Consider the following 18,565-nt stretch of genomic DNA (forward strand, 5'->3'; position numbering starts at 1 on the left):
TCTTACAGAAACAAAACACAAAGATAACATAAGGACAGGAAGGATACATAAGGCTGATGGAGCTCAAAAGACATCCCTTGAACTGAATAGGAAGAAGTTAGTTCAAAGGAGAGTCGTAAACTCGTAAAAGATGAGGCCTCCAGGTCTCCAGGCCAAGGCTTCCCCGAGATTATTCCAACAGTAGTATTTTTTATTTTACTGGTTTGGTTGCCAACATCTCACAAAACTGGACAAAATGTGATATATTGCTTTCCAAAGTTAAAGCAGATGTTTGTGATGTTTGTCAAATTTACCTTATTTGTGCATGGTCCAATGGGTGCATGGAAAATACTGGAGAGGAGATTTTTACCAATCATTCCCTATTCTCATCTTTTCATCACTGCGTTCACGATAATGTCTGTGATCAAAATTGTGGATTTTCAGCTTTCATGCATGTCCATCTGTTCAATGTTTAACTCCTTTTTGCCAAACCGGCTTTTCTCTAACAGGAGTTGAATGACAGAATTTACAACAGATGATTGATCCATGATTTGACCAATAATTTTTCAGGTATCGCCACTTTTATACCTTTCTGTGACTCTTCCAGTCCCCTCTATGTCTCTTTTCCAACCCCGTAATAACATTCTGTGACACTCTAAGGTTAGTGCTCACTTTGCTCTGAGAAACACATTTGAAATCTCTGTTGTTAAATTGGTTGGTAATCATTGTCTGAGTCTCATGATGGTCTGTTTAGATACCAATTTTTATTCAACCAAGAATGTATTGGTCAAGTCATGGCTCATGCACGGGTTTTGAATTGAGCTGTTTAGCTTCTTTTTAGGGAACACCAAATTGTTTTGGGGCGGGTAAAGCATTCAAAAGTTCAGAGGAGGACAAATTAAGTGCACCTATGAAGGTTATTCAATGTTTTAGTTAATACTGAAATATCAACTGAAAGATGAATATCCCTAACTTTTTATTAGTGTACTTTTAGTTAAGTCCATCAATGTCATTAGAACTTTGTAAAAACATTGTAGTATTTGTGTATGATTCGTTGTGGTTCTTAGAAGTGTATACTATTTCTTTGATGTTAAATTAGTATCAAAGTTGTGAGGTTTTCTTTTTTTTTTTTGGTCAGTGAATGAGGTGTGCTGCCCTGACTCTTTCTATCTTTGCATTGCACAGGTTGTGAGAGCCGGGGCAGCCACCTCACCTGGCATAAAAACATGGAACCGATGACCATTGGCTTAGAGAAAAACAAAAGCAAAATTGAGAGGCATTTGAAGAAAGACGGTTGATACAGGCTGAACAACAAGAGAACAAGAGCACCCCCTACAGTCCACAATGACCTCTGATCCAAACTGGACGAATGGAAACTGTCAATCTGAAAAACAGAATTCCTTCGTGATGAACCAACTTACTTTACATCCTGACATTAAACTGGTCAACTGCTGCTACCACTAAGTTGAGAGCTTTTTTGCCACACTAATATGTCTTTTTCAATGTTGGTTTCTTTACATACATTGAGCAACAGTAATTATGTGATGATATTTTTTAATGCGGAATGCCAAGGCAAGACATTAGTATATACAGCTGAACGTGATATCTAAGGTTTAAATGATCACGATCCACCATTTATTGTCAAATGACAATCAGCACTGCAGATCAAGGTCACCACAAACTGCACAAGCAGAACAATAATCAAGCCACATCAACTCCCTGTTTTTCTGTCCATGGTACAATGAGTATCATTGCAAATACTGGTGAACTTACTATCAAAACCATTAAAGGACGTGTAACTTTGTGATTTGTCTTTCTACTGGCCTGGTATACTTGAGATTTTAAACATTCTAACCGTTTCTAGAATGTAACTGACCTACAAACATGGCAAGAAAAAAGTGCTTTTATATCTGTTTGACTATGTGGTATACCCAAGATGACCAAAACGCCACACCACAGGTACGTAACGTAGTATAATGATTTGTCTGTCCGATACAAATTGTGAATAAGACAAATCACACGTCTGGTGTACAATGTGAGAATCAGCATGCTGTCACAGACATCCAAATTGCTCGAAAATCAAAAAGGCTTTCGAGAAAGTGATCTTGTTCATATCTAGCAATAATATTGCATTGGCAAACTCTCACACAAAATCAGTTGCTCCCCCATTTCTCAAGTCTAGCTACAGCACAATAAATATTAATATTAAGACAGGTGATTTCTACCCCTGGTTGTCTTTAGAGCAGCTCTGGGGAAAATACTCATAACACACGCCCTACATCAAAGGCTCATTGGTCTGGATGTACGCTGTCCGATAATTGGGCCCGTGATTACTCTGATGGGAAATTGATCATCGGGTTCAAAGCATTCATGTCAACAATAATACATGTAAAAATACTGTAGCTGTCACCAGTTTTTGGAAAACACATCACCGCTTCAGTGTTTTTTTTAATATTGAAATGGAAACAAAATATCTGCTGCAAGATTTCATATCCTGTTTAACTTCTCCTGAGAACAATGCAGGTGCAGGATGTAATGGATATTTGACACTTGACCTGTATTTATGTGACATGGACCAGTGGGCAGTCACTGTTGTTACAAGGTGAGGGCTCATGAGAGGAACTAGGACACATGAACAAATTGCCAGGAAAAAAAAACAGCTGCTTTTATGGTTGTCATCGATCATCACCCCCTGACTGGTCTCATGGTTGAAGAATCCATCTTTATTTTCACCAGGCATAACGTCCCCTTCCCATGTGTGTCTCAGGTGTGATGAGTGTCAGCTTTGCTACCATTTTGGGTGTCTAGACCCTCCACTGAAGAAATCCCCCAAGCAGGCGGGATATGGTTGGATCTGCCAAGAATGTGACATATCTTCTTCTAAGGTGAGTGAATGTACTGTGTGTGCTTGCTTAAGATAATGATGTGGAATTTCTTGAGAGTCTTGATGACCCGCTCCCTACGTGTGGTGATATGCACACTTCCATCCATCCATTTTTTTGTACCGCTTTGTCCCCACGGGGGGTCGCGGGCGTACTGAAGCCTATCCCGGCCATCGTCGGGCAGTATGTGGGTGACACCCTGAACCGGTTACCAGCCAATCGTCGGGCGCACAGAGACAAACAACCACCCGCACTCGCACTCACACCTAGGGGCAATTTGGAGAGCTCAACCGGCCTATCAAGCATGTTTTTGGGATGTGACCGGAGAAAACCCACAAGGGCACGGAGAACATGCAAACTCCACACAGGGAGGGTCGGAGGTGGAATCCAACCCGCACCCTCCTAACTGTGAGGCGGACGTGCTAACCAGGATATGCACACTTTTATACATTGTCGAGTTACATGGTGGATAGGATGGTAAAAGATGGTGCGTGACTGTGTATTGGATTTGGCCCAGACGAATTGGCTAAGATGAAGTTCCAAATTTCAAAGCTTGACATGGAAGACCTGAAGAAGGGGGCCTGAGTAAGGGTTACTTAAAACTATTGTTAAATTGGTAAAGAGGAATTTGTTGGTTGAACCAGTAAACCTCCATTCCCATTCCAAATTTCACCAGAAGATGGTGCCAAAGTCATCCATCCATCCATCCATTTTCTGAACCTCTTAGTCCCCACGGGGGTCGCGGGCATGCTGGAGCCTATCCAAGCCGTCATCGGGGAGTAGGCGGGGGACACCCTGAACTGGTTGCCAGTCAATCGCAGGGCACACAGAGACGAACAACCATTCACACTTGCACTCACACCTAGGGACAATTTGGACTGCTCAATCACGCCCGGTCCTTCTCGGCGGGAGCTCTCTTTCACCTCCGTGGATGGAAGTCTGGGGCCGGCGCTCGGCCGGGTGGCTGTCCGGGGACGGTGGATGGGGCTCGGACATGGCTTTTACGCACGCCCGGTCCTATTTATGGAGCTCTCTTCCACCTCCGTGGCTGGAAGTTCAGTAGTTGTTGGCTCGTTGAACTCTTGTTTTGTTAAATAAAGAGCCGTTTACCATACCCACGCCTTTCCTGGTACTTTGTTCACGCTACAATATAGTTATATACTAGATCTCTGCCGTCAGCATATGCGGCGCATACGCGGCATTGTTGACATAAAGCACGATCGATGGATTGAATGAATTGGAGTGACACAGATGGTTTGATAAACGTGTTATTGATGTAATACTTAGTTGAATAACTCTGAATGTTACATCAGGCCCGTTCTCAGCTCCTCGTTTGTGTATATGTCACGTTAGCATACCGTATCGTTTAGCCTGTTGTTGCTGGATCGTGTCTATTCTTGGTGTTGGATTTTGAGAAATACATTTGCCCCCAAAGTGCGACTTAAACTCTGGTGCGACTTATATATGTTTGTTTTTTTTCACTTTATTGTGCATTTTATGGCTGGTGCGACTGATACTCCGGAGTGACTTATAGTCGTAGTTCGTCTCCTCCCATGGCGCCGTCTCCTGGATCCCAGATGTAACGGTGCATGAGGGAAGGAACAGCTGCCTCCCACTCCTGCTTCCAAGCTGCTGCCAGCCAAGCATCTCTGGAGATGTCCTCGGGGAAGGAATTGAGCATCTCTTGTGCTACAATGTTGTAGGCGTGGCGCCTCTTGAGTCTGCTTGGTGGAGCTGGAGTTGTTGTGGTGGTGCTATGCAGGGTGTGCCAGTTGTTATTTTTTGCCTTCCCGGCGAGAACGAGGGTGGCAGCCTCACGGCATTAAGACAACTTAATGTCTGTTCATGATGTTGGATTTTGTTCCCCCAAACTTGCGACTTATACTCCGGTGCGACTTATATTTGTTTTTTTCTTCATTATGCATTTTATGGCCGGTGCGACTTGTACTCCGGAGCGACTCAAAGTCCGGAAAATATGGTATGTGATAAAAGTGCAGTATATATGTCACCTTCACTTCTAATGTAGTAAAAACTACTACCTTTAATAATGACCGTTTTGTGTTTCCAGGAGGAAGAAGGGGAATGGCTGGAAGATGAGTGCGCTGTTAAAGAGGAGATACCCGAGCAAGAAATTCCCAACTTGAGGTGAACCAAAGGGTACAAGACACTGCTGAATAAATTCCTATTTTAATTTGCTAGCAACCAAGCACAGCATCTTTCAAATATCTAACCAATGTTTGTAGACCTCAAACAGTGTCATCACAGAAGGGTTTCAGAAGTTTCAAATTTAGATAGAGGAACATCTTTACACAAAGTATATGAAGGTTTCTTCATCTTAGATTAGTCTAAGGATGAAAATGCCAGAAGTATCTCTGAACAGCTCCTGTGTGTAATACAATTTATTTTCATATCTGTTTTATTAACAATATGTTTCATGGAATGAGGTACCTTTTTCCTTATGTTCAAACGTTAACCGTTAAGTCCTCTTTCTCTATATACTTCATAGTTCTTTGGATATTATTTTCCGTGAAAAAAAAAAAAAAATGGTTTTGTGAAAATGTCTCACGAAGTGTTATACCCGGGGTTCGGCACTTCTGAGCTGGCGGCACGGGTACGATCAACAAGTTGGGTTGTCGCCGCAAGAATAAAAATGCCAAGTGTTAAGCTGATAGTGAAATATAATCGGAATGCAAATCTCACACGCACAACTTCTCGTTGACACCCCCCGGCCCTAAAAAAATCTTATAGGGGACATCTGAGCCACCGAGGTGTTCTGTCAATTGTGGCATTGAGGCAAAATGCCCTTTCGAGTCTTAAGTTTGCTAGATAGATAGCGAATTGCACATTTTAGGTTCAAGTTCTCATGCAATGGGGAAGGGGGACTTAAGATTTAGCTGAACATTGTCATAGGGGACCATTTCATCTGCTCCCATAAAAACAGGAAAAGTGACAAAAAGTTTAATGCTGTGTCTCCATAATTTGGTACTACATAGTTTTCAGTCTTTGCATAACTTTTCAGTAATTATCCTATAACATTTAGAATCATCCATCCATTTTCTGAACCGCTTTGTCCCCAAGGGGGTCGCGGGCGTGCCGGAGCCTATCCCAGCCGTCATTGGGCAGCAGGCGGGTGACACCCTGAACTGGTTGCCAGCCAATCGCAGGGTACACAGAGACCAACAACCATCCGCACTCGCACTCACACCTAGGGGCAATTTGGAGTGCTCAACCAAGCATGTTTTTGAAATGTGTAAAGAAACCGGAGAAAACCCACGCGGGCACGGGGAAAACATGCAAACTCCACACAGGGAGGGCCGGAGGTGGAATCCAACCCGCACCCTCCTAATTGTGAGGCGGACGTGATACCCAGTGCCCATTTAGAATCACATCTCTGAATTTTCCTTACAGTCTTCAAATATTTTCCTATTTTAGTAATTACTTCAAACATCTATACATATTTGCTTGTCACGTTCAATTGTCATCTGATATGTAATAAAAATCTGCATGTTTCAAAAATGTCTCCTCAGAATTTATTTGCTATTAGTCGCCAGATATACGTTTTCTGAAATGTCGCTCTCCCGTCAATGGCATCAATTGGCATCGTAAAAAGGGCTCTTGGGGGCTCGAGAGTATCAAGTTGATGATTTTACATGAAGAAATGACCACTTGAAACGTTTGGTTTATGTTTTACACGCGTTTTAATTTTTATTGCCGAGTTAAGCACGTTTTCTGGTTTGTTCGTTTGAGTGTTCCCTGCGATTGGCTGGCAACCAGTTCAGGGTGTCCCCCGCCCACTGCCCGATAACTGCTGAGATAAGCTCCAGCATGCCCGCGACCCCCGTGGGGTCAAGCAATACAGATAATGGATGGATGGTTGTTAAACCGCCCACCGTAATGTAGTAAGTTCAAATTTTAGTTTGAAAGTCTGCGCCTCACTTCCGTCACGCGTGAAAGTACTTTGACGTGACTTTCAAGTTTGTCAAGTGGGAGGAGGAAGTGCTCCGGCGTGGAGAAGAGTTGAGCGAGCGAGTGAGTGAGTATGAGCTGCCTGCCGTTCGGTCACGGGCAACTTTTGGGAGCGTCCGCTGCGCTGACGGCAGGCTGCAGAGGGGAATGGACGACATGTGGATCTCCGTGGCGGCGTTGGCGGGCGCGGTGCTCCTTTGCGAGCTTGTCCGCCGCGCGGCTGCTCGCTGCCTTCGGGGAGCCGCCGGAGCTCTGGCGCTGGAGGCGGCGTCCACCTTCCAGCTTTGCTGCTGCACGCACGAACTCAAGCTTCTGGGGGTCTCGGCGGGGCTGGAGCCGGCCTACGGCCTGACGCTGGGCTATGCCATCACGGTCGTCCACTTGATGTCCTTCCGCGGAGCTTCGTGTAACCCCTGCGGCGTGGCTGAGCGCTTATACCGGGGGACCTGCCAAGGCGGCGCGGCCTTGGCGTTTGTCGTCGGCCAGTTCTTCTCCGCGCTGACCGCGCGCTACGCCGCCCTTTGCGTGTGGTCGCTGGGGCTGGCGGAAGTCCACGTTCGCCACCGGCGCTTCGGCTTCAGGTGCTTCGACCCGCTCGGTGGCACCGTGCTGGAGGCCGCCTCCGTGGAGCTCGCCTGCTCCTTCGTCGTCCAGACGGCGGTCCTTCACATTCACAAGGTGGACGACAAACTGCGTGTCCACGTTTTTGCGGCCCTCATAACAGCGCTGGGATACGCAGGTGGGTTCTCCTCACGTCACCTGCAGCCGTACATATGTGAAGTCCTCTTGAACAAAGAAATATCCCATAAAAAAAAAAAAAAAAAGTCTGCAACGGGTAAACAGGTTCACATTTAAATAAATACAAAGCTCCCCGAGAGGAAGCAAGGAGAGATGTCATGTGGAACATATTCTTGATCAAGCTCCAAAATGTAATGTGAAACCTTTCGTGATCAATCTGCACAAGGTAATCCAACTCGATAAGCTGTTTGATTGTTTTCAGAAAAGTTCAGTTTTTCTCTTGTAATTTTGTTGAAATGACATGATATAACCTTTGTTTCATGACAATATTTGCTGTGCATAAATAATAGTGAGAATCTCGTTTTCCTTATGAGGGGCAAGCGTTTCAGGGGCCCTGTTTAACCCGGTCCTGGCCTTCTCCATCAACTTCCCCTGCAGCGGCCACACATATTTGGAATACTGCTTCGTTTACTGGTTGGGACCTGCCTTGGGTACGCTTGTTCACAAGATAAACGGAGCATTATTTGTTTAGTTTGTTTTCCCCCCCCCCCCACTGTTGAGTAACTTTGCAGTTATGTGGTTGCCCGCAGGCGTCGCCAGCTGCATCCTTTTCTTCGAGAAGATCCTCCCATTCCTCTTTGGGACGCACACGCTGGGCCGAGGCGCCGACAGAGAGTGCAAATCGCAGTAGGCCAATGTTGGCTTGAGCGCTGCATCCAAATAGGACTTGGACGAACGCCATTGCCGTGAACATTGTTAGGCTGTTGCACAATGTCACCTTTGCACCGTAGCGCCGCAAACAGACATGGGAGCGCAGAGCTTCCTTCGGCTTTTGACTTTGGACTCAATGCTTTGCAAAAATCTCACATGTATGTGTGACCGAGGAGAAACATTATTTTGGCCACGAGCCACTGTTTGAAGGCTAATTGCTTTAGCTTAGCAGGGTGAGACAAACCAAAAAATTCAGACCATAGCTGACGCAATCAAGTCCCCCAACTAAAACGTTATTCCAATTTTATTATGACAAATGCTTGTAAGAAATAGCAGTTGCAAACAAGGGTCAGCTTGGTTTGATCCTGAAGGATGAGGTGGGGGGGGGGGGGGCTTCTTCTCACCTTCATTCTGAGGTAATAGCCAAGAGAATCCACTCAGTCTTTTCCTTCGTTATGGAAAATGATGCACTCAACCCACTGTATCCAAAAAACAAATGCAATGATGGCGTCATTGAGATTGTTTTACTCTCAAAACGTAAAAAAACAACACATACAACAGATGGTAGTTCAAATGATTTTGTATACAATATACAAAAAACGAGTTATTGTTTCATATCAATTTCCACACCTTCACATATATGCATGACGCCGTGTATAAAATCGAGGGAGTGGTGTTTTAGCACCTCGCCGAATGAAAACAGGAGCTGGACCTTTTATGTTTTGACGCCTGATAATATTAAGAGGAATATAAAAATAATGGAAATGGTACACGACGATTTGGTTTCTTTACAACTGTTCATTATTGCAGACATAGTCCACAAGGTCAGTGACGCCCAGCAGATCGTCTTCGTCTTCGTCCTCCTTGGCAGCCTGTCCATTGTTGCGCTCTGACAGCTCAGTCGCCTTCGCCTCCTCGGACACTTTCTTCTCCTCCCGAACCTTCTCCTTGAGTGGCTTGTCCTCGGCCTTGTCCTCGGCCTTGTCCTCGGCCTTGTCCTCGTCCTCGGCCTCGTCCTCGGCCTCGTCCTCGGCCTCGGCCTCCTCCTCGGCCTCCTCCTCGGCCTCCTCCTCGGCCTCCTCCTCGGCCTCCTCCTCGGCCTCCTCGTCGTCGTCTGATTCGATGCGGTTGACCCGTTTCCGGACAGGCCGGTCCTCCTCCGAGGAGTGGTCCGAATCGTGCTCAGAGTCCTCCTCTTCGGACCTTCTCCGGCGTTTCAGGGCCAGGCCACGTGGATGCTGCTTCCGAGATTCCCTCAGCTCATCCTCAGCGGAGTCGAGCCGCCGTCGGGTCGGCCGGTCGTTGGAAACGTCCTCGGAATCTCCGGAGAAGCTCGCTGCCGATCAAGACAAGGTAACGTTTGGACCAATGTGATGTATTAGAAGCCACTTTACTTGCCTCTTACCTGGCAGTCCCCTCAGCCAAGTAAAACCCAACAAACGGTTGGTTAATGCTGACTTTTGCCATTATCTGTACCTTCGCTTTCTGAGCTGTCCGGCCGTCGTCCGGATTTGTTTTTCTCCCAGTGGCTTCCGGCCCGGGATCCGTCCGACTCTGACGTCTCATGGTAGTTGACGTGTGCCTTGTGACTCCGCCTGGAGCGTCGCCGGCTCACGTCCAGGTCGCTGTCGCTGTAGTCGCTGGAGCCTCTGCTTGCTGCGGAGACGCATCGTTAGCGACCGAGGCGCCTTGCAGACAGATGGCGCATTCGCATGGCTCATACCCATTTCCTCCTCTTCGTCGTCCTCGTCCGTCTCCACTTCCTCGTCGTCCGAATAGCCTTGGGGTCTGCGGTGCTTGCGGGAGCCGCCTTGGCGCGCTGGCAAGTCCTTGGCACGGGACTCAGCTGAGCGCTGTTTGCCGCTGTGGTCAGAGTCGCTCTCGGCGGCCGTCTCATTGTCGGACACGGCAAAGTCTTCCTCTGAGCTGGAGGCCCATTTGAGAGTGTGCCCCATAGTCAGCATTTTATTGTGGCTCAGGCCACAATAAAATGTTGGTCCTGCTTTACCTTTCACTGAGGCAGAACTCGTCCTCGCTCTCGTCCTCGTCCACGGTGCTTTCACTGTCCAGGTCGTTGAGGCGGCGGTGCCGCCGCTTCTTCTTGCGCCGTGTGGCTTCGGGCCGAGGGGCCCGACCGTTCTCCTTGCCCTCTTCCAACTGGATGATGGCGGCCATGTCCTTGCCCTTGGGCCCCGTGATGTTGGCCATGTCTTTGCCGCGACCGGCACCTGCCGAGCAAGCCGTTGACACCTTTGGGATTTGGCCCTTGCCAACGCTTTGGGCGCAATTTGGCTCACCTCCTCCCTCGGCTTCCTTGACGTCCTCTTCGATGGCCCCTTCGATGGCCTCGTCAAACTCGTCAAATCTGTAGCTAATGTTCTTCTTAGCCCTGGTAGAGCGACGCCCCCGGCTCCTCCTCCGCTTGGCCTCCTTCTCCTTTGCCACAACCTCTTGCTTCTCCTCTTCCAACTCGGTCTGAGCACAGAGCAAAATCAGGCCACGGACGGCGTATTGGGCGGCCTCGGCGCTTCCTTACCGAGGGCGAGATGATGTTTTCCACACTGATTCCGACATAAATGAGACGCTCCTTCCTGGAGAAGGAAAAGGGGAAAGGTGAGGCCCGATGGCAACGAGGTGCGGCGGCGTGACTTTACCTTCTCTCGGCCCGCTGTTTCCTCTTCAAGGCGGCGTCGAGGTTCAGCAGCTGCTCCTCCAGGTTGTCACACAACTTTTTCTGCAGGGGCGGCCAGTCTGGCTTTAGAGGCAAAGACGAGCGAAGCTTGCGCGAGCGCCGCCAAAGACGTACGTGCTGGCAGGGCGGGCAGAACCACTCTCCGTCAGGGATGAGCATGAGGGGTGGCCTCAGGCAGGCCGTGTGGTAGCCGCTGTCGCACCAATCGCACAGTAAGATCTGCGTGCGCAAAACAGGATGGCAAAACTTCCTGCATCCTTGCACCTGTTTGGTTTCTACCAAAAATTGAGCGAGCCATCCAGCGGCATGGACTCACCAGCTCCGGGTGGTTGGGGAGCCCACAATGTTTGCAGGGATCGTCGTTGGGCGGCGGGTCGTCGTCCGAGGAAGAGTCGGAAGCGCCTCGGTGCCTCTTGGCTCCTCGCTCCACCTTGTAGTCCTCGTCACTGTCGTCCTCTTCTTCCTCGCTGTCCTCGGCAGACTCGTTGTCATCGTCGAAGCCTTTCCTTTTGTGGTGGCCGTGCATGTTGGACCAGCGGACCTTTCGCCGTTTTCGCCCCTTGACACCGCAACACAGGAGGACGACTTTAACCCTCGCGAAATGTAAAAAAGGTTCTGTATTTTCACGACCAAAAGAGCGCACCGTACTAAAAGGCGCAGACTCAGTTATGTGTGCCATTACTGTATTTAACACACGCCGAGGGCGCACCGCATCATGCGTGCCATGATCCACGCTAAACAAAAGAAAACGGCACAGGAGCAAGAAAGTGAGTTCGGTTGTACTTTATTACACTGTTTAACCATGTACTCTCATTATTAGTGTGAAGGCGCTTATTCACTTATGTTATTCTACACCATTGACTTTATTATTGTGCAAAGGCGATGGCCTTCGCACGTTATTCTACACCATTTACTTTATTAGTATGAAGATGAAGACCTTCACACTATTGTTATTCGACAATTTTATTATTAGTGTGAAGGCAAAGGCCTTTACACTATTGTTATTCCAAAATTGTATTATTATTAGTGTGAAGGTGAAGACCTTAACACTATTGTTATTCCTGTCCTTCATTATTAGTGTGAAGGTGAAGACCTTCACACTATTGTTATTCCTGTCCTTCATTATTAGTGTGAAGGTGAAGACCTTCACACTATTGTTATTCCTGTCCTTTATTATTATTAGTGTGAAGGCGAAGACCTTCACACTATTGTTATTCCTGTCCTTTATTATTATTATAAGTGTGAAGGTGAAGACCTTCACACTATTGTTATTCCTGTCCTTTATTATTGTGTGAAGATGAAGGCCTTCACACATTGTTATTAGGGTGAAGGCCTTCACACATTGTTATGAGTGTGAAGGTGAAGACCTTCACACTATTGTTATTCCTGTCCTTTATTATTATTCTACTTATTCCGCTCACTTTTTTGACGCTTAACTACTTCCACATACAACCGATTCACTCCGTTCCACTTTTCATGACACAGTTGATTACATTTTTTTTCATTCAAAAATGTTTCAGTTTTCACAAAATTCACAGCAAATTTTCCCAATTCATTCTTAATAGCAGATTCAACATTTCGCATTTACATTGTTCCAGTTTGAAATTCACATAATTCAACACATTCAAATCACATTGGGGACATTCCCAAACTGGCGTGCAATGCTGATTGCATCTACTGGTTTGATTTCAAGTCAGATGGTCGCTCCTTGGCCACCCATTTGCATTGAAAAACAGGAAGCTGAGGACGCAAACTCACCTTTGGCTTGGGCTGACCATCCTGGTCCACCTTCTTGTCTCTGGGCTTCCTCCTTGCAACCTCCTCCGCTTCTTCTTGTTCCTCGCGAGGCTTCTCGATCTTCTTGTCTCGGAGCGCCTTTTGCGCGGGTCTGGCTATCCGGGGCGAGCGTCTCAAAGATACGCCGCCCGCGTTGGAGTCAGACTCTGAGTCACCTCGCTGCTGCTGCTCCTGTTGGAGTTTGAACCAGCGTCGGTGGGCCGCCGCCGCCGCCGTTGAGACTCTTGTCTGGGCACCAACGGCCGCCTCTTTGTCGGACTCTTCTCCCTCACTTCTGCCGTGAGCTGCCCCGGATTCGGCTTGTGTTTCCGCAGAAAGCTTTTCGCTTTGACACTTTGGCAAAGTCTGGGACTTGGTTGGCTCTGCCTCTTTCTGGGCCTGGCTTTGCTGGCTCGCCACCTCGCTTTTGTCCCCCGCTGGCCGCCTTAGTGCCAGAACCTCGCCGTCACATCCTTCCAGCGCCAACTTGGGATGAATGGTTTTGTTGTGTTGGGGAACAGGTTGAGCCTCTTTGCTTTCCCGGCGGCACTCTGTGTCCGGCGGAGTTCGGTGGCCGCTCTGCTTCCCGGAGTTGTGATGATGGTTTTGGTCTTGCGGTGTTCTCGCTGGACTTTTGCCGTGGCTCTCTCGCGTCGCCTCGGTATTGCGGTCGGCTTTGGCTTCGTTCTGTTCGCTTCTGCAAAGGTTTTCCCTTTGGGACTCGTTTTGGTGTTGAAGTGTGGTGCTCACTGATGCACTCTCCTCTTTGTGGCTTTTGGTGGCATCCCTGATCTCTGGCTGGCTTTTCATTGTGTGTTTGTGGCTGGCTTTTCCGTCACCAACTTTGGTTGTTTTAGATCCAACGTGTGCGCTTTTCTCTGTTGTTCTGGGGAGCTGTTCTGTTTGGGCCTCCTCATTGGATTCTTCCTCATTGTTGCTTTGAGACACCTTGCCGGCGTGATTCTCTTCAGTCGTGTCAGTGGAGTTGTGCATTTTGAACTCTTTTTTCCTTTTGGAGAGTTCCTGGCTTTTAGAATCCTTTTGATGGTCAATCTCTGCGTGGTGCCATTTTTCATCCAGTTTCTCTGTCAGTTGAGCCCTTGCGGAAGCCTTGAGACTTTTGGGCTCACAGTTTTCGGACTCACACTTGAATTTGCTTTGGGTCGGCTCCTGACTCCGCGGCGGATTGGCGCTCGTGGGCAGAGGCTCCATGTGGCCTTTTTGGGTTCCGCTTTGAAGCCCGGTTTTTAACGATGCATCAGAAGCATCGTTCTCTGACGTGGCGGTGACTTTGGAACGGGTCGATTCCTTTCTGCTTTCTTGACATTCGAGTTGTACGTCTGGCAGGACTCGGTTGGCATTTTCCGATTCTTTATTCAATTGTTCTTCCTCGCTTTTGTTCAGAGCGGCTGCAGTGTTCTGTTCCGTTTTGAGATTGCCAGCCGCTTTTGTCGATTTGGATTGATCAGATTTTCCTGTCGCATTTTCACTTTTGTCCTCTGGACATGGGAGTGTTTTCTCTGTGTCTACGTCTTTGTTTTGTGACGATGGCCGCTCAGGTTCTACAGCGACTGAGTCGTCGGAGGCTTTAGGCGCAAGTGTATTGCGTTCCTTTTGTGGCTCTTCCCAGTCAGGTTGGGCAGCGATGGCTGCTTCTTCTGGCCATTCAGATGACAAGCAGTCCATCGACTGGCTTGGCCTTTGGGAGTTAGCTCCATTGGCTTTTGGACCCCCGTCGGCGGCCTTCTCCTGGCGCAAGTCTACAGCAAAGGCCCTTATGACCGTCAACTCAGAGGATTCTTGCGATTCGGACCTTGCGAGCTTCTCTGAGTCTCGGCTCCCCGCAGCGCAGTCGTCGTTGGACGATCGGTCCTCAGCAGCCTGCGGTCTATCCGCTTGATTCTCGCTCCTTGTTTCTTTCCTGTCCGCTTTCCCTTTGTTTTGTTCTGCGTCATTTGAATGATGGCCTTTGGCTGCGACCTCATCATTTGATTTCTCCTTTTCGGATGGGTCCACGTTGTCCTCCACAGAAAATTGCGTGTTGGCATCTGCTGGTTTGGGCTTTGTTGAATTGCCGTCTCGTCGACGGTCGGACATTTTGTCATCGGCTCTCTCGGGGCGAGATGCGGCTGCCGCTTTCTTTGTGACTTTGTCCGGAGAGCAGGATTCCTTCTGTACCTTTGTGGATACTGATTCATTTGGATCAAAGCAGGGACGGAGGCGGGCCTCCAACGTGGGCTCTGATTCACCATTGAGGTGGTCACAGACACCACGCGTCTGTTCGCACGCGGGCTCGTCTTTTACGGGGTCCTTCTGCTGAGAAAGTGGCGCAAACTTCATGCCTCTTTTCTTCAGTGGGATCTTGGCTTGCTGCATCTGTTGGATCTCGTCTAAGCTGTTGGAGGCGGCCTGTGTCTCCGTCTCGGCTTCGGACCCGACGAGCGTCTCTTCTTTGATACTCTGGACTTTGTTGACTAAACTATGATCCAAGGACTGCTCCGGCAGAGCTTCTGCTACGCCGTTCACTGACGATTTTATTTTAGATGTCTCTGATTTGAGCTCATCGGTGCGATGCGATTTCCCGTTGCTCTCCGTCTTTGGGAACATCTCGAAGACCACTCTGGTGGTGGAATCTTTCATGTCCTCATCTGACGAGCTTTCATCTTCCTTTACTTCAGCTGAAAATAAAAAGCTCAAGTTTGTTCGTTTTCAATCGTGTTGTTTTTTTTTTTTTTTATTCAATTAATGTATCTCTTTCCAAGCAGTTGTAATGTCAACGTTTTGGAATTTGCCCCCTACGCTGTAGGAATTCGATGTGAATTTTCCTCAAAATAATAAGCAAGCAAGCGGTGACCTGCTTTCCCCTTTTCACTTTTGGCGTCTCTCTTCAGGAGTTCGGGATCAATGTGCGTCTTTAGCAGAGCCACCACTTGCGCCAAGTCGTTGCGATCTCTGTGAGAAAGAAGCAAACGTCAACGTCAAGTGAATACCGTCGCCTCCTCGTCCTCGTACCTGACGATGCACTTCCACGAGGCGCCGTCCAGGTCGTCCTGCTCCTCCACATAGAGGCGGACGTTGTTGTCCTGGTCCAGCTGGAACCAGTACATCTGGCCGTCCTTATCGCGGCCGATGGGCTGCAGACGCATCTTTTCCGGGTCGTCCTCATTGATGACATTCTTGAACTTCAGGTTGTCATCAAACTGACTCTCGCACAGATACTGCACAGGCCAAATAATACACATTAGAAACTCAAGACTTTTGTGAAATTGGTGTGATGCTTTGTTTACTTTGAGGATGGCTGTCTTGCTCTCCATTGTCATGCTCTTGTAGCCTTTTTCTTCCAGCTCCCATGCCCACGCTGTGTTGAACTCTTGGCATATCTGCAACACAACAAGCATTCAGCCTCTTCTTCCAGGGAAGACAATACTATTGATATTAGATCTTTTTTTCAACATAGATGAGATATGTTTTGGGATTTGTTGTTTTTACCTTGACCAGATATTTTTCCCATCTGTCCGCCGACACAGACTTCCCAATCTTTCTCAGCAACTTGACGTGGAGATCAACTAACAACTTAGAAACTAGATGACAACAAATGTTTTTTGTTTTTAAAAATACAGATTGTGACAAAGCACCATATTCTAAGGGAGAATACAGTCAAGTTAAAATAACTGAATGCATGAATAGCCATTGGGTATGGAATGAATGAATGAATGAATGAATGAATGAATGAACGAACATTATTTACCTCATTGGTATTTGGTAAATGTTTAACTGCAACGAATTAAATAGCCGCTACACTATGTCGCCTACTATGCATTGTTGTTCTACATGAATGTAGTCAAGCTTCCATCGCTCCTCCAGCGGAAGCAGATTCACGCCAACTTTATTTTGCTAGCAAGCACCGGAACTCATCGAGGCAACACTTTAATCTATTACAGTGATTAAAGTGCGCCTTTCTGCTTCCTTCGTTGAAATTAAAGACCCCGGCAGACAATTTGAACGCCTGCGACGCTTTCCGTCAAACAGCATCGGCGTAGCAACCCGTAAAACGCGATTCAACGGCCGAGTTAGCTGTATTGTGATCAGAGGCGGTGAATAAAGGCTTTTGGGGGGGGGGGGGGGGGGGGTTTAAAACCATAGAAAGTGCCACAAACACGCGATCAATTCGGTAAATTAACATCAAAACAACCGGGCCCTTGCACATGAGCATCGATATCATCCCAAATGTAATAGCCCGTGTTCGTTGAATGCGCATTCGAGGAGAGGTGAAGGTGAGTGAAACACAAAATAACACAGCATTGCTAACGTAGCTAGCTCGGTACCAGCGATGAAGTCTCTCCTCCTGCCCCAGCCCACCCCCACCCCATCCCAGCGGTTCTTTTCGCGAGCCCTAACCTGAGGATGTGTCCCGTAGGTATCGCTCCAGCTGCGGGAAGGTGAGCTCCGGCAGGTCCAGCTGCGCCCCGTAACGCTCCAGAAAGGAGCAAATGACGGCGTAATTTGGACACAGGGCAGGGGCGCAACTCGCCATTGCCGCCGAAGCAGCCATGTTTTTCCTTCTCCACAGCAAGCTGTCAAGCGAGCAAGCCGTCTGCGGAGCGTTCAACGCCATCTCCGCTGCTGGCGACAAAATAAAACACAGGAAGAGAAGGTAGGACACCAAAGAAAACAGCAACCTTGACAATAACCATGTTATTACCATGATTATGATGCGAATGATAATAACCATGATTTATGGACTTGCTGAAAACGTCCACGTTAAAACACTACCGAAATATGTAATAGATAAGATACGTATACTGTGCGGTAGAGCTATAAACATACATGATTAAAACTGACTAAAATAATTAAGGAAAGATTATTTCATTGAAAAACATGTATCCTATATATCTTTTCAACATGTAATCCTCATGCAAGTAATGTATGTACCGTAAGTTTCTGACTATAAGTCACTCCGGAGTATAAGTCGCACCAGCCATAAAATGTACAATAAAGTGAAAAAACCCATATATAAGTCGCACTTTTGGGGCATATTTATTTGTCAAAATCCAACACCAAGAACAGACATGAACGAGCAACAACAGTTCAGGATCCTAACAGCCTGGAGAACAAAGCTGTTGGTGAGTCTGGTGGTGCGGGAGCGCAGGCTTCTGTACCTCTTCCCAGAGGGCGGCAGATCAAACAAAGTGTGAGCGGGGTGACTCGCATCACTCACAATCATGGTCGCCTTGCGGGTGAGATGGGAGGTGTAAATATCCTTCAGTGAGGGGAGTGAATCACCAATAATCCTACCAGCTGTATTCACTATGCGCTGCAGGGCCTTCATGTTGTATTCAGTGCAGCTTCCACCCCAGACAGCGATACAACTGGAGAGGTCTTCACTGATGTTCACCCCCAGGAATCTGGTGCTGCTCACTCTCTGCACCATAGCACCGTCGATGGTCAGTGGCTGGTGTTGGGTGTGACCCTTCCAGAAGTCAACAACAATCTCCTTGGTCTTGCTGAGGTTCAGCAGGTGGATGTTGTCCCTGCACCATGTGGCCAGAAGGTCGACCTTCGACCTGTATTGAGTCTCGTCGCACTTGGTGACGAGACCTACCAGTCGTGTCGTCAGCAAATTTCACGACGCGGTTGTTGCTGTAGGTTGCTGACGCAGGATGAAGAGTAACGGACTGAGCACGCAGCCTTGGGGGGCCCCCCGTGCTCAGCGTGATGCTGCTTGAGATATTGTCGCCTACACGTACTACTTGAGGCCTCTGACAGAGGAAGTCCAGTAGCCAGTTGCAGAGGGAGTACAATGGTAATGGTTCAAGGAATG

At 47.9% G+C, this 18,565-nt stretch overlaps 3 protein-coding genes across 8 annotated transcripts in view; 2 read left to right on the forward strand and 1 right to left on the reverse strand.

Annotated features, from left to right (window-relative positions):
* Positions 1 to 6,353, forward strand: part of phf14 (PHD finger protein 14) — a 37,477-nt gene extending 31,124 nt beyond the window's left edge. The window contains exons 18-20 of one of the 4 annotated variants that reach the window (XM_085935376.1): positions 2,747 to 2,864; positions 4,930 to 5,018; positions 5,940 to 6,353. In XM_085935376.1, the coding sequence (XP_085791502.1) occupies positions 2,747 to 2,864; positions 4,930 to 5,010 (199 nt within the window). In that variant the 3' untranslated portion in view covers positions 5,011 to 5,018; positions 5,940 to 6,353. Of the gene's footprint in view, positions 1 to 1,164; positions 1,794 to 2,746; positions 2,865 to 4,929; positions 5,019 to 5,939 lie in introns of those variants that run through there. The other 3 variants (XM_085935375.1, XM_085935377.1, XM_085935378.1) reach the window with 3 other exon arrangements.
* Positions 6,354 to 6,801: 448 nt separating this feature from the next.
* Positions 6,802 to 9,878, forward strand: LOC147043665 (aquaporin-11-like). Its single transcript, XM_085936711.1, has 3 exons — positions 6,802 to 7,566; positions 7,940 to 8,056; positions 8,156 to 9,878. Exons 1-3 carry the CDS (start codon positions 6,975 to 6,977, stop codon positions 8,254 to 8,256), a joined length of 810 nt encoding a protein of 269 aa, XP_085792837.1. The 5' UTR covers positions 6,802 to 6,974; the 3' UTR covers positions 8,257 to 9,878.
* rsf1b.1 (remodeling and spacing factor 1b, tandem duplicate 1) lies at positions 8,684 to 17,334 on the reverse strand. Of its 3 annotated transcripts, XM_085936697.1 has the most exons (16): positions 17,143 to 17,334; positions 16,234 to 16,325; positions 16,032 to 16,124; positions 15,757 to 15,962; positions 15,599 to 15,696; positions 12,727 to 15,422; positions 11,285 to 11,527; positions 11,083 to 11,187; positions 10,931 to 11,010; positions 10,813 to 10,867; positions 10,574 to 10,751; positions 10,285 to 10,504; positions 10,000 to 10,202; positions 9,753 to 9,932; positions 9,365 to 9,612; positions 8,684 to 9,286 (listed from the first exon to the last, which is right to left on the reverse strand). In XM_085936697.1, exons 1-16 carry the CDS (start codon positions 17,294 to 17,296, stop codon positions 9,065 to 9,067), a joined length of 5,073 nt encoding a protein of 1,690 aa, XP_085792823.1. In that variant the 5' UTR covers positions 17,297 to 17,334; the 3' UTR covers positions 8,684 to 9,064. The 3 variants fall into 3 exon arrangements, with proteins under 3 accessions (XP_085792823.1, XP_085792822.1, XP_085792824.1); XM_085936696.1 differs by having other exon boundaries at positions 8,684 to 9,612; XM_085936698.1 differs by lacking the exon at positions 17,143 to 17,334 and adding an exon at positions 16,493 to 16,847 and having other exon boundaries at positions 8,685 to 9,612.
* Between the last annotated feature and the right edge of the window lie 1,231 nt (positions 17,335 to 18,565).

The sequence above is a fragment of the Syngnathus leptorhynchus genome, chromosome 17 (assembly GCF_054491065.1).
Source record: "Syngnathus leptorhynchus isolate UIUO chromosome 17, UIUO_Slep, whole genome shotgun sequence".
Classification (NCBI taxonomy): Eukaryota; Metazoa; Chordata; class Actinopteri; order Syngnathiformes; family Syngnathidae; genus Syngnathus; species Syngnathus leptorhynchus.

What these genes read in the sequence shown, in the direction of transcription:
- rsf1b.1 (XM_085936696.1), bottom strand. Translation starts at nt 17,296, where the DNA reads ATGGCTGCTTCGGCGGCAATGGCGAGTTGCGCCCCTGCCCTGTGTCCA. An exon ending in GCAAGACAGCCATCCTCAAA is followed by an intron (nt 15,963 to 16,031) that starts GTAAACAAAGCA and finishes TGGCCTGTGCAG; the next exon opens with TATCTGTGCGAGAGTCAGTT. An exon ending in AAAACATCATCTCGCCCTCG is followed by an intron (nt 10,752 to 10,812) that starts GTAAGGAAGCGC and finishes CTCTGTGCTCAG; the next exon opens with ACCGAGTTGGAAGAGGAGAA.
- LOC147043665 (XM_085936711.1), top strand. Translation starts at nt 6,975, where the DNA reads ATGGACGACATGTGGATCTCCGTGGCGGCGTTGGCGGGCGCGGTGCTC. An exon ending in AACAGCGCTGGGATACGCAG is followed by an intron (nt 7,567 to 7,939) that starts GTGGGTTCTCCT and finishes TTTCCTTATGAG; the next exon opens with GGGCAAGCGTTTCAGGGGCC. An exon ending in CTGGTTGGGACCTGCCTTGG is followed by an intron (nt 8,057 to 8,155) that starts GTACGCTTGTTC and finishes GGTTGCCCGCAG; the next exon opens with GCGTCGCCAGCTGCATCCTT.